A 13,111-nucleotide genomic window follows, 5' to 3' on the forward strand; every position below is an offset into this window, starting at 1 on the left:
AAGACCCATAAAAACCACAGCAATTTGTGAGAAGAAAACATAGCAATTACATGAAGACACCGATTGTCAATGGACTATGAAAGCACGTCAGGGATGATTTTAATATGGAAGATGAGAACCAGCTGGGTGTGGTGGCACATGCCGGGAGTCCTAATAACACAGGAGGCTGAGGCAGGAGGAGAACCTGTTTGAGGCCATCATCTGCAACTTAGTGAGACTCTATCTCAAAATTAAAAACATAAAAATAAAAAAGGCTGGAGATGCAGCTCAATAGCTCAAAGTGTCCTCGGGTTTATCCAGTACTACCAAAAACAAAACAAAGCAAAACAAACAAACAAACAAAAACCACAGAAAGAAAATGAGAACCACTTACAAAGTCTTTGAGGTATAATCTTCTAACATATGAGTGGAACATAGCTGGCTGCTTCCATCTACAGGGAAGGACTGCGTTTGAGTACTGAAATCATTTTGAATTAGAGATAAGGGTGCAGTAAGTACCCTAAGCTCCTCCCATCTTTTTGCAATACTGGGGATGGAACCCAGGGGCATTCTACCTCCAAGCAACACCCCCAGCCCTATTTTTTATCCTTTATCTTGAAACAGGGTCTCACTGAGTAGCTGAGGCTGTCCTCGAATCTCCATCCTTCTGTCGCAGCCTCCAAATGCTGGGATTACAGGCGAGCACCATCATGCCGGGCTCCCTGAACTCTTAAGCATCTTAAATTGCCTTTGGCTGGGAAGTCAAAGTATGGTGCTACCTGCTTCTGCAGGATGCTTTTTTTCTGCGAGCAGCGGCGCTTGGCTTTGACCTCTGAGTTGCCTCTTCCCCGCCCCACTCAAATAATTTTTATCTTTCTACCTCCCTCGCACTGGAGATTTGAAACCCGTGCGGCAGGGATGGAAGTGACGGAGTAAGCCTGTCTTGACTAGTTTCTTAGTATCTCGCCCATCTCAGCCAGATCTTATACCAAGCACCAGAGAGGTTACAGGCTAATCTCGGGTCTTGTGAACAGTGCGTCTATAAAAGCAACTCTTACAAAAAGAAGTTTATCTTAGATAAACCATGTGGGCGTGGGAGGAGGCAGGCACACTTTGATTTTAGGAGTTGGTTTGCCATTTCCTCCAACTACGATGCCCCCCAAGATGTGTCTTCATCATCCTCTGCCTTGACTTAACTCTCTGCTCAAATGCAGCCTTCTTCTCAAATAGTTCTTTCTTGACAACTCTTTCTAAAATTACAGTCACCTACTATCACTCTGTTGCTGGGCCTGTACTTATTCTCGGACATATTAGGGGAATCCTGTTTGCTAACTTGTGAAAGCTGGCTTAGTTTAGATCACTCCTGATCTCCTTGGATTTCGAACATTGGCTGGCACACACACACACACACACACACACACACACACACACACACACAGTACTTTAGTGGTCGAAGAACACTTGCTGATAGTATCAAAGCTCTCTCGTGCCCTAAGTCCTTTGAAACTGAGTTTCAAGCCGGCCATGGTGGCTCACGCTTGTAATCCCAGCATTCGGGAGGCTGAGACTGAAGGATAGCAGCTCGCGGACAGCCTCAGCTACTTAGTGAGGCCCTCTGCAACTTAGTGAGACCCTGTTTCAAAGATAAAGAATAAAAAATAGAGCAGGGGGTGTAGCTCGGAGGTCGAATGCCCCTGGGTTCCATCCCCAGACCCGCAAAAACAAACAAACAAACAAACAAACAACAAACAAACAAACAAACAAACAAAAAACCCGAGTTTCATAGCCCATCCTTAAGTCCCAGGAAAAAACCTTACTCCCTTGAAAATTTCCTCTTACTTAAAAATTTAATGCAGCTAGGTGTGGAGGCAAATGTCTATAATCACAGTACTTGGAAGGATGAAACAGGAGAACTGCAGGTTCAAGGTCAGCCTCAGCAACTTAGTGAGACCTTGTTTCAAAAATTAAAAATAAAATAAAATAGGGATGTGGATGTAGCTCAGAGGTGAAATGCCACTGGATCCAACACACACACACACACACACACACACACACACACACACCCCAGATAAATAAAATAAAAATTAAAAAACCAACGCATATTTTTCAGTTGCAGGTCAAAGAATAAGAATATGTTCACAGAGGAAACAGGACAATAGAATTAAAAAAAAATCAAATGCAGGTATGAGGGTATAGATAGTTTTACAAAGATAAAAAGCTCAAGGTTTAATCAGACAAAATTAGCAGTAAAAGGAAACCAGTTTAGAAGTCAAGGAGAGTTCTTTCCTGGGAGGAGCTGGTTCAAGACGACGGAGGGCCTTGGAGTCTCGGACAGCCAAGGCCTCTTCCAAGACACACTGTCCTCAAGTCACGGAAATCTCCCGAGAAGCACAGCATCTCTGAGAACACACAGTTTTTTAAACTACACTAAATAAAATCGCAGATTCAGTTCTGAGTCGCACCAGCCCTTCCCAGAACTTAATAGTCACAGGTCACCAAGAAGACGGGAATATTTTCATCATTGCCAGAAACTTCGATGGGATAATGCTGATCTAGAGAAATCCAAAAGAAACTGGAATCCCCAGCTTCCCGGGAGGTCTGAAAAGGAAGCCCTCCCATCTGTAGGCAGAGCCAGGGAAGTCATTCCACGGAGAACGGCCTTAACTACTGGCTCGAATGCCGCCAGTAATCAAAGTCCCATCCCAACTTCTTCTGGAATGTGTCTTCTGTTAAATGGTTGGTTGTTCCTAGGGTCACCGCTGTGTCTGGCACAGAAGACGATTCGAGGCAAAGATTAGAACTCCACATTCGACCTGCAAATCATGGGGGGGGGGCAGCAGCAGACCCCAGAAACGAGAGAAATGAACCCAACCACGCATGTAACAAGTTGAAACCTGCCAGGGTTCCAGTCAGCTGGCTCAACTTCTCAAAATGCCAATCCCCCGGCCTAACATAAAAGCCTGTTTTAAAAAAAAAAATTTTTTTTTCTAAAAAGCCAGACCAGGCTGACTCCTAAGGTATCAAGTAAGTCTTATTAATCCCCATTTCAACAGCCGAAACATAACGCAGAGCCGAGGCGCATGGATTGAGTTTCCAGACGAAGCCGGCAGAAGCCTAAAGCAAGGAAATTAATATTTAAGGAAAAGAAGAAAAAAAAGAGCAACTTTTTTTTTTCAAGGTTTTTGGAGGTGTAAGTCATGGCATGCCAAGTAAGGGTGCGTTTCTAGGGGAAAATAGCAGAATGATGAGTAACGGTGGGGAAAATCTATTCACAGGGGGAAATCCCAGCTCCATGGCAAAGTGTTCCTTTGGCCTGGGCTGATAAAAGCTAAACGCAATTAACAGCATTCCTCCTGGCACTACCTGCCCTTGGCTTCCCCTTCCCCGGTATTTGCGGGCCTGAGAGTCTGAACTGTTTGCAATCCTTGTGTAGAGACCTTAGGCGCACTCTTCTCCCACAGGACAAGACTGCTTTTACGGCCCTTTTAAGATGAAAACTAAACACACCAACGATGAAAGGGGCCTGGCTGGATCCTCCTACAATAAATTATTATAATTAGAGCGTATTATTAAAGAGCATTTCCGCAAACATTAGACTATCAGGTTCCCAGGACAGAACGGCCTCTAATTGCAGAACACAGGAATGGGAAGGGGCAAAGAATTTAATGTGGACCTCAGTGTGTCTGTTCAGGACTTCAAGAGAACGAGAAGCTTGCTTTCTTTTGTTTTTTTCTTTAGCTTTTTCTTTTCTTTCTTTCTTTCTTTTTTTTGTTTGTTTGTTACTAAGGATTGAGCCTAGAGATATTCTAATTCTGATCTACACTCAACACAGCCCCATTATTTTTGCGGTACTGAAGATGAAACCCAGGGAGGATTGCACCTCCAAGTTACACCCCCAGCCCTATTTTTTAGTCTTTTTTTTATTTATTTATTTATTTATTTATTTATTTATTTATTTATTTATTTATTTTTGGTGATACTGGTGTTCCTGGAAGCCCTTCTACCTCCGGGCCACACTCCCAGACCTATTTTTTTTTTATTTTTGGAAACAGGCTCCCTAGCCAGCGCAGCTGGCTTCGAACCTGCGCGATTCTCCTGTCTCTGCCTCCCAAGCGTGGGAATTACAAGCGTGCGCCACCATGCCCGGCCTAGTGTTTTTATTTTTTTGAAGCAGGGTCTCACTGTTTAAAGAGCTGAGTCTGTCCACGAACCACGATCTTCCGGTCTCAGCCTCCCAAATGCTGGGATTACAAGCATGCGCCACCATGCCCAGCTCTCCAGCCCCATTTTATTTTTTATTTTGAAACAAGGTCTGGCTAAAATGCCGAGGCTGGCCTTGAACCTGCAATCCTCCTCTGTCTCAGCCTCCCCAGTATTGGGATTATAGGTGTGCACACTACACCTGGTGAGAACAAGAAGTTGAACTGGTCATTAGGGTAGCTCTTCGCCATTTGTGGCTATTTCAATGTATGAAAACACAACAGCACATTAAATTAAGTTGCTTAGTTAACCACTTAGTTAACAGATGCCACCTTTCAAGCCATACGGTTGCCACATTGGGCAGCAGAGATAGAAGATAGTTGAGCTGCTGCAGAAAGTTCTGTTGAACAGTGCTGCTCTCTAAAATGACTACATCCTTTGTCTTGATTTTGTCATGGGGGTTAGAAAGTCAAAGCACCTTAAATGCAGAGTGTCTAGGCTCCTGGCTGGACCAGGAGTGGCTCTCCACTCTGGGGAACTCCTCATTGTGGTTTATGTGTTGTCCAATCACCCCAGACTTTCCCATCTCGAGCTCATTAAAATGTCATCAGATGCAATGAAGTGTGTTCCCTGTAGGCTCCACCAATGGGAACTCGAGGCTCTTCAGAATGTCAAAGAAGGATGCATAACTTTGTGATATTTAATGAGGGGACGTGTTGGGAAAACGTCTAGGAGTGAATGAGGTCCAAGACAAAGATGGCGCCCTCTGGAATCGATGGCTTTGTGTCCTTGGATTGTTTTTTTTAAGGTGTCTGTGGCTACCTTGGATCTCAACTGAACCCAAAGATACTTTGAGAGATATTGAAAGCCTTGAAACTCTTAACACCTTGACCATATGTCTTTGCAGGTGTAATGAAGAAACTATTATTTCTGTTGTTGTTGTTGTTATTGTTGTTGTTGTTGTTTGTGGTGGGGATTGAACCAGGAGTGTTCTACCTCAAAGATACAAACTCAGTCCTATTTATTTATTTATTTATTTATTGCTTTTTGAAACAGGGTCTTGCTAGGTTGCTAAGAATCTTGCTAAGTTGCAGAGGCCAGCTTCAAACCTGCAAGGCTCTGGTTTCAGCCTTCCAAGTACAGGAATTACAAGCATGTGCCACCATCCTGGCTAGAACCGTTGTTTTTAAAAACCTCATAAAGTGCTGAGGTTGGGATGCTGGTTCCAAGACAGGAAACCAGAAGGCTCAGGTGCTGACCCGATGAACAGTCCCCGCCTGCTATGTAACTGCAGAGACATGGTGGCAGAAGAAGAAAGGGATTCCCTACAATCATGCTGCAAACTACTAGACTTGTGAAAGCTTCATTACATCATCCCCCTAATTATAATTTGCCGGTGACTCACAATTAAGCCTCAGCCATATGGCCCCGCCTGTGAGGCCCCCCATCATCTGACTACTTTCTGCTGAGCAACCCCTTTTATCAGAAGCTTTTTGATCTATTAACTCCCTCTGTCCTGCCCACCCCTCATATTTCCACCTCCCCACCAAAACTCCCAGGCCAACCCTAAGGTCAAGGAAACCATCCTTCCCCACGGTGGCCTTCCCAGCCCCTGGAAGGAGTTGGGTGCCCTTGTTATTGGCGGTAAGGTTATCAAGACAGGGGAAGACACTCTGATAATGTCCCCTGCAAGGATGCCTGGTGTCCGGCGCTGCTGAAGATTGGTGGTCCAGAGTGGACACATGCTGATTGGCTGTTCTGTGCATGGCGGATCGAGCTGAGGACCGCCTCTGCATGGCTGGTGGACAGATAGCCCTGGCAGGTGCTTCACTACTTCTCTCTGCCTCCTTAAAGAAAGTTGGGAAGAATGATCCCAAGGCTATGGAGTAGAAAGTGATGCTGCCCCAGAACCCACGCTTTAGGACCCGGCCAGCTGTGCTTTCCTAAGTATCCATCTCCAGTCCAGCCCATGGTGCTTGCCTGCCTGCCTGCCTTCCTTCCTTCCTTCCTTCCTTCCTTCCTTCCTTCCTTCCTTCCTTCCTTCCTTCCTTCTTTCCTTCCTTTATACTGGATATTGAGCCCAGGGGCATTCTACCTTTAGACTATACCCCCAGCCCTTTTTTATATTTTTATTTTGAAATAGGGTCTTGCTAAGTTGCTAAGAGCCTTGCTACACTGCTGAGGCTGTTCTCAAACTTGCAATCCTCCTGTCTCAGCCTCCCAAGTACTGGGATTACACCACCACACACAGCCAACATTGCTTTTTTTTTTGGTGGTACTGGGGTTCCTGGAAACCCTTCTATCTCCAGGCTACACTCCCAGACCTATTTTTATAATTTTTTTTTTTTTTTTTTTTTTTTTTTTTTTTTTTTTTTAGAAACAGGGTCTCTTAAGCCAGTGAGGCTGGCTTCGAACCTGCGGGATCCTCCTGTCTCTGGCTCCCAAGCACGGGGCTCACAAGTGTGCGCCACCACGCCTGGCTTAGCATTGCTTTTTAACTACCTTTATTGTGAGGTTTCCTTTGAGGTGGGACTGCACTTACCCCATTTGTGGGTGGGTGTCCACAGATAAAAAATAAAAAAGAATGTTAATTCTCTCATAGCCCATTCTGAAAGTTTGCTCATTTTTTTTTTTTGTTAGACTATATTTAATATCACCATTCAATGGGATGTTTTGAACCCAGACGTTAACTTCTCTGCTTTGGGAATTTGACCTCCATGGTCAAATTCTTTATTTGTAACCGATCTGGATTAGGCTAGATCAGTGTTTCACAACTGGCATCCACATCAGAATCATCTAGGGTTCTTTTACAATGATAACGATGCCAGGGCCCTAGCCGAGAGGGATGAGTCAGAACTTCTAGGGCTTTGGTTCAGGAGTTGGGACGGTTTTCAAACTACTCAGAGGAGTCTAATGTGTAGCCAGGGTTGAAAAGTAAAACCTGGGTGTGGTAGCACATGCTTGTCATCCCAGTACCTGGGAGGCAGAGATAGGAGGATCTGGGTTCACAGACAGCCTCAGCTACTTAGCGAGTCTCTCAGCAACTTAGTAAGACCCTGTTTTCAAAATAAAGAATAAAAAGTAGGGTTGGGGGTGTAGCTTGCAAGTAGCATGGCCCTGAGTTCAATCCTCAGTACTGCAAGAGAAAGAAAGAAACAAAGGAAGGAAGGAAGGAAGGAAGGAAGGAAGGAAGGAAGGAAGGAAGGAAAGAGTAAAGACTCCACAGAAGGGCTCACTCTACAGCAGCAGGAAATTAAGACAGTACCGCACTCAGAGGGGGTCAGAGGTAGACTACAAGATGATCCTATCCAACTTTGCACTGAGCTGGCTGAAAGGGAGACTGTGAACTTCAGCATAACAGAACCTTATTAGAAATGTTTAGGGAAATGTATTCCTCATAATAGAAGCTGATTAGAAATGTATGCAGTTTCCAGCCCAACCCAGGGCATGTTCTTCTATGACTAAACTCTTAATAATATTTGCGGGATGAGACAGGAATCATAAACACATTTGGCTTCAGGGCATTTACCTGTCATTGTGTAAACTCTTCCTGGAAGACCATTTGAGGATTGGTTTTGTAAGCAGTTATTCCACATGTTCCTATCTTTTTTTTTTAAGGGTGGAAATCCTGTGCCAATTGACAAAGAGACAATAGGCTTAAAGGATGATCTGTTGGGAAGATCTGAGAAGCAGGTTTCCTGAGAGAGCTGGATTTCTTAAGTGCTTTGACCTCAGCAGGCAGGATGAATATTCAGTTAAGCAGACCATCGTGAGAAAGCACATGGCCCCTTCCATAATCCAGCAAGAACTCTTCAGCTCAGAGCTGAGTAAGTTTTTCTTTCAGAAAAACCACAATGCTACATGGACACAATACACATTAAATATACTTACAGTCAAAATATTCCCACAACTTAATTTCTTTCCCTACTTCTGTGTAGTGTGTAGATTTTATCATTAAGGATTACACACACATGCACACACACACACACACACACACACACACACACACACACCACACATCGATATCAGGTTCTAAAAAAGAGGCATTCAAAATCTGAATACTTTTTCAGAATGACTTCTGCCTTAATAAGAATCAGTAGATAAAATTATAATTATTAAGGATATTACATAAAATATATCATTCCAGAAAGTTTTCTATGGCATCTCTTTTAAGAAAGTGAGTATGTGCCGGGCATAGTGGCGCATGCTTGTAATCCCCGCTCTTGGGAGGCGGAGACAGGAGGATCGGGTAGGTTCGAAGCCAGCCTTGATGGCTTAAGAGACCCTGTTTAAAAAAAAAAAAAAAAAAATATATATATATATATATATATATATATATATATATATATATATATATATATATATTAGGTCTGGGAGTGTAGCCCGGAGAAGGGTTTCCAGGAACCCTAGTACCACCAAAAAAAAAAAAAAAAAAAAAAGTAAATACAAAAAGAAGACTGAAATCTATTATCACTTGAGAAAATTCTGTGGATTATAACATTAAATTCATGAATCTTGTCCTAGTTTAATAAAGCTCATCTTTCCTGGAAAATTTGCCTTGAAGAAGAAGGAGGACAAAGATTCTTAGCCTCAAGCAACCTCACCAGAAAAACAAACAAACAAAAAAACAAACAAAGAAAACACGGTAAGGAATACTGTTGGAAAAGAAGAGAAAGAAGTTCGAATCAGAGAATGGGTGCTAATCACTTCACCTGTAACTTAACCAAAATTAAATTAAACAGTGATATGACTCAACTTCTCCTTCTTGTGTTGTTGGAAAAATGACTTTTTTTTTTTTTTGCAGAGAAATGGTCAAGCAGGAGCAAAACTAACTCGGTATGCTTGCAAATTGAATGCAGTTTCTGTAACCAAGGTCATTCCTTATACCATGTCCTTAGAAAATGTCAGAGTTCTACAGACAGGACCTGCTAGGCCTCAGTGTATGACTCCTTTCATAAAAAAGCAACTTGACTAAATATCACATTCCTGTGCTACTGGTGTTCTGCCTCAGAAACAATTCTGCTCTTTTCTGGATCTACATGCAGACATGCATGCTTAAGAAGTTCAGGGAGAGGAAGGCAACGTTCATGTTTGACTCCTGTGCCTATGTGGTGAAGCACCCTTCTGATAGTAAGATGCCCCTATTCCCAGGTGGATGTTCAGCACCTGGGAGCCTGGGGGAAGGGCAAAACCACAGGAATGCAACAACTGGAATAGCCTTTGGAAATGGCAGCGTTTGTCTACTGAAAATGGTGGTAGAAGCCTCAAGATGGCAGACCACATCGTTATCCCCACAAGAAAGAGGGGAAAAGCAAAATGACTCATTTCATAGTTTGAACTCCAGTAAGACTGGCAGACAAAAACCGCAAAGAAGAAGGACTTGAATTGGGGAATTCTCCAGTCCTAAATATGGCTTCTCGTTTTAAAGGCAAGATCAGGGGGTCTGATATAAACACTTTCACGGCCTTTTCTTTTAATTCAGTTACCAAAAAAAAAAAAACAAAACCTAAGAAAATATCGTGGGGCCACGCGTGGTGGTACATGCCTATAATCTCGGTATTCAGGAGGCTGAGAAAGGAAGATTGCAAATTCCAGGCCAGCTTCAACAACTTAGAAAGACCCTGTTTCAAAATTTAAAAAGAATGAAATAGGGCTGGGGGTGTGGCTCAGAGATAAAATGTTCCCAAGTTCAATCCCTAGACCCCCCCCAGAAAACTAAGACAATGGAATCCCAGATTTTTCTCTTAGACTGAAAAATGACAAATTAAACGACAAAGGAAAGCAATAACTAGACATAGTAAAAATGATGAGAAGATAAATCGGGATACATTACAGTGTCTCAGTGGATGGATGGTCTTATTACAGCTTAGGCAGATGGTTTCATCTCTCTGGGCCTCCACTTCCACATCTGCAAAACGGGATAATTACACCCATTTCAGAGGGCAGTTTGCAAGATCTAATAGGTCATGCAAGTGGAACTATTTTGCAAATACTAAACCACTTCATTCATGTCAGGGCGTCTTAAAATTATATTCTAACCCGACAATCAGTATGTTTTCTTCAAAGTTATCAGACTACACTTATTTTTCCACTGGTGTTCCTTTTTTTAATATTTTTGTGGTATTTGAGGATGGAACCCATGGGCATTCTACCTGCAGGCTATATCCCCAGTCCTATTTTTATTCTTTATTTTGAAACAGGGTCTCACTAAGTTGCAGTGGGCCCAATACCTGAAGCTGGCTTCAAACCTGCGATCTTCCTATTTAGCCTCCCAGTTACTGGGATTACACGCTTTCACTGGTTTTCTTTCCCCTTCAATCTCAATGAAAGCCTGGCATGGTGGCACACACTTGTAATCTTAGTACTTGGGAGGCTGAAACAGGAGGATTGCCAGATTTGTGGCCAGCCTCGGCCACTTAGTGAGACGTTATTTCAAATTAAAATAATAAAATAGGACTGGGGGGTGTACTCAGAGGTAGAATGTCCTGAGTTCCATCCCCAGTACCATACCCCCCCCACACACACACACATGCACACTTCCAATGAGAGAAAAATTATTCAAATCACTCTTCTGATCTCCTGGCATTGGGTTTTAATCTGCTTGGCCAAATATGCAAATGGTTATTTGCATACATTTTAATTTTGCTTTAATCTTCACTTAATAGCTATATTAATGGTGAAAAGATATCTTGTGAGTTCCCAGGATTATAGCTACCAAGGAAGGTTGGGGGTATAGAGGTTTACTGAAATGACGATGGTCTTTTCAGGGTATATGCCATCCCTGGTAGGGTACACAAACAAAACCCCCTTGGAGAAACTGAGGTTTAAGCAGCCCAGATGAGCCCAAAGAAACATCAGCTGCTCACTTGCTCGCTCTGATCCCTTCATTTTATCATAACTTTAAGATGCTCATTGAGAGAGCACAAAAGCCGAGCCAGTCTCCACGGTCACGTTGGGTACCACTGAAGATGACTTAAGAAGTGATGCTAGATCAAGCCAACTTCTCCAAGCTTTTCAGAGCGCACTGCAAAGAGTCCCTTGAGGGTAAATTCTAAGTTCCAATCACAATCAACACAGTACATTCTACGAGAGGTCAAGTCCTGTTTCCTACTCCCTCTCCCAGAACATCTGAAAGATGAAGAGAGAGAGAGAGAGAGAGAGAGAGAGAGAGAGAGAGAGAGAGAGAGAGAGAGAGAGAAGATAAAGAGAAACAAGATTGTTTTGACTGGCAAAGGACGACTTACCCTGACATGTAATACCTAGTCCAGTTGTTTTTATATAAAAGAAGTTATTTATACCTCAGGAGTGGCCAAGCCAATGAGCTTAGCTCAGAGTGGGTTAAAGGTCATCCTAACTGCAACAGTTATTCCAAAATTTAACAGCAAAATGTTAAAATACTGTATTCTCATCTGGGCGTAGTGGTGCATGCTTGTCATCCCAGTACTCAGAAGGCTGAGATAGGAGGATCACAGGTTCAAAGTCAGCCTCAGCAATTTAGTGAGGGCCTGCGCAATTTAAGGAGACTCTGTTTTCAAATAAAAAGTAAGATAGGGCTAGGGTGTAGTTTTCAGGTAGAATGCCCCTGAGTTCAATTCCCAGCACCAAACCAAATAAAACAAATAACTGTATTCTCTTCCCCTGCCCTGAAGACCCCGGGGTATCTCACTAATAAATTGTTAACTGACACCTGTCTCAATTTGTGAAGACACTTTGTAAAGTGCTGAAAAAATGTAAGTGATTATACAGTTGCCACAAACATCCTCACCACCGGCATCATTAAAATCTTGAAAGAAGTTGAGCGTGGTGGCGCATGCTTATAATCCCAGTACTTGGGAGGCTGAGACAGGAGCATCGCAGTTCGTGGCTAGCCTCAGCTACTTAGTGAGGCCCTTCACAACTGAGTGAGACCAAGTTTCAAAATAAAGAATAAAAAGTAGGGCTGGGGATGTAGTTTGGAGGTATAATGCATCTGGGTTCAATCCATAGTACCGCAAAAAAACAAACAAAAAAAAAGTCTAGAAAGATGTGGGGCACAGTTGGACAAACCTATAATCCTAGTACTTGGGAGGCTGAGACAAGAGGGTTGAAGGTTAGAAGACAGCCTCAGCAACTTAGTAATACCATGGTTTAAAATTAAAAAAAAAACTATAAAATGGCTGAGGGCTTAGAGGTAGAGTGTCCCATTAAGAAAAATAAACCTTGAAAGATAATTATTTTCAGCAGTTTTAAAAGCAACCGAATGTAATGTCAAATTAAAACCATTTTACTTCAAGAACTGCCACACAGTCTCAAGCTTAAAGAATATGAAAACTCTTATTCATCTCCCCTTCCCCCTTCACGAGGCAGGCAGGACCTTGCTCGTCTCTGTCAGGGTTAGCACTAGCGTCCCCACCAAGAAGGAGCGTCACGAGTGTGGGTCCAGCAGAAAGCCAGGCAGGAGGCTCACCTGGAAGCTGGTTGCAGAGAGAGCACAGAGTCGTGGTGCCCAGAAAGCTTGACTACTCAGGGTGGGGTTTCAGGGAGCTGATGGGTCTATGATGGAGAAGATCAAAGGGCCCCATGGCCCTACAAATTCACTTCTCTTAAGCCAACGTCTAATCAAAGCTGCACATACAAGGTCCTTAGCAGATTTCCTTTCAAGAAGGCTTCCCCCAAAAGTGCAGCCAGGGGTCACCTTTGCAATGGGGGATATTTGCATCAGACCCTCTCTAACTACCCCAAGGCTCCTTTCTTTGCCTGTTCTCTGACAATCCAATGACTCATAAGAAGGAGAGGCCCGAGTGAGTGGTAAATAATTGTCTTGAGTCAGATGGTATGATTTACTTTATGACTTTTCGTGGCCTGCAGTGTCCAAATGTGCTGGGCTGTCTACCAAGGATTCACACGCAGGAGATTAAATGAATCGAAGGCAGTCTGTGGTGGACAGAAAAAC

General features: G+C 43.2%; 1 protein-coding gene across 5 annotated transcripts in view; it reads right to left on the bottom strand.

Annotated features, from left to right (window-relative positions):
• Positions 1-13,111, bottom strand: part of TGFBR2 (transforming growth factor beta receptor 2) — a gene marked incomplete at both ends in the record, with an annotated part of 98,951 nt that overhangs the window by 68,546 nt on the left and 17,294 nt on the right. For 2 of the 5 annotated variants that reach the window (XM_080715726.1, XM_080715722.1), the window contains one exon: positions 10,013-10,087. The exons of the other annotated variants lie outside the window; for them this stretch is intronic. In XM_080715726.1, coding sequence (XP_080571852.1) covers positions 10,013-10,087 — 75 coding nt within the window. The remainder of the gene's footprint in view (positions 1-10,012; positions 10,088-13,111) is intronic. 5 annotated transcript variants of the gene reach the window in all.

The sequence above is a fragment of the Muscardinus avellanarius genome (genome assembly GCF_963383645.1).
Source record: "Muscardinus avellanarius genome assembly, chromosome: 18".
NCBI lineage: Eukaryota > Metazoa > Chordata > Mammalia > Rodentia > Gliridae > Muscardinus > Muscardinus avellanarius.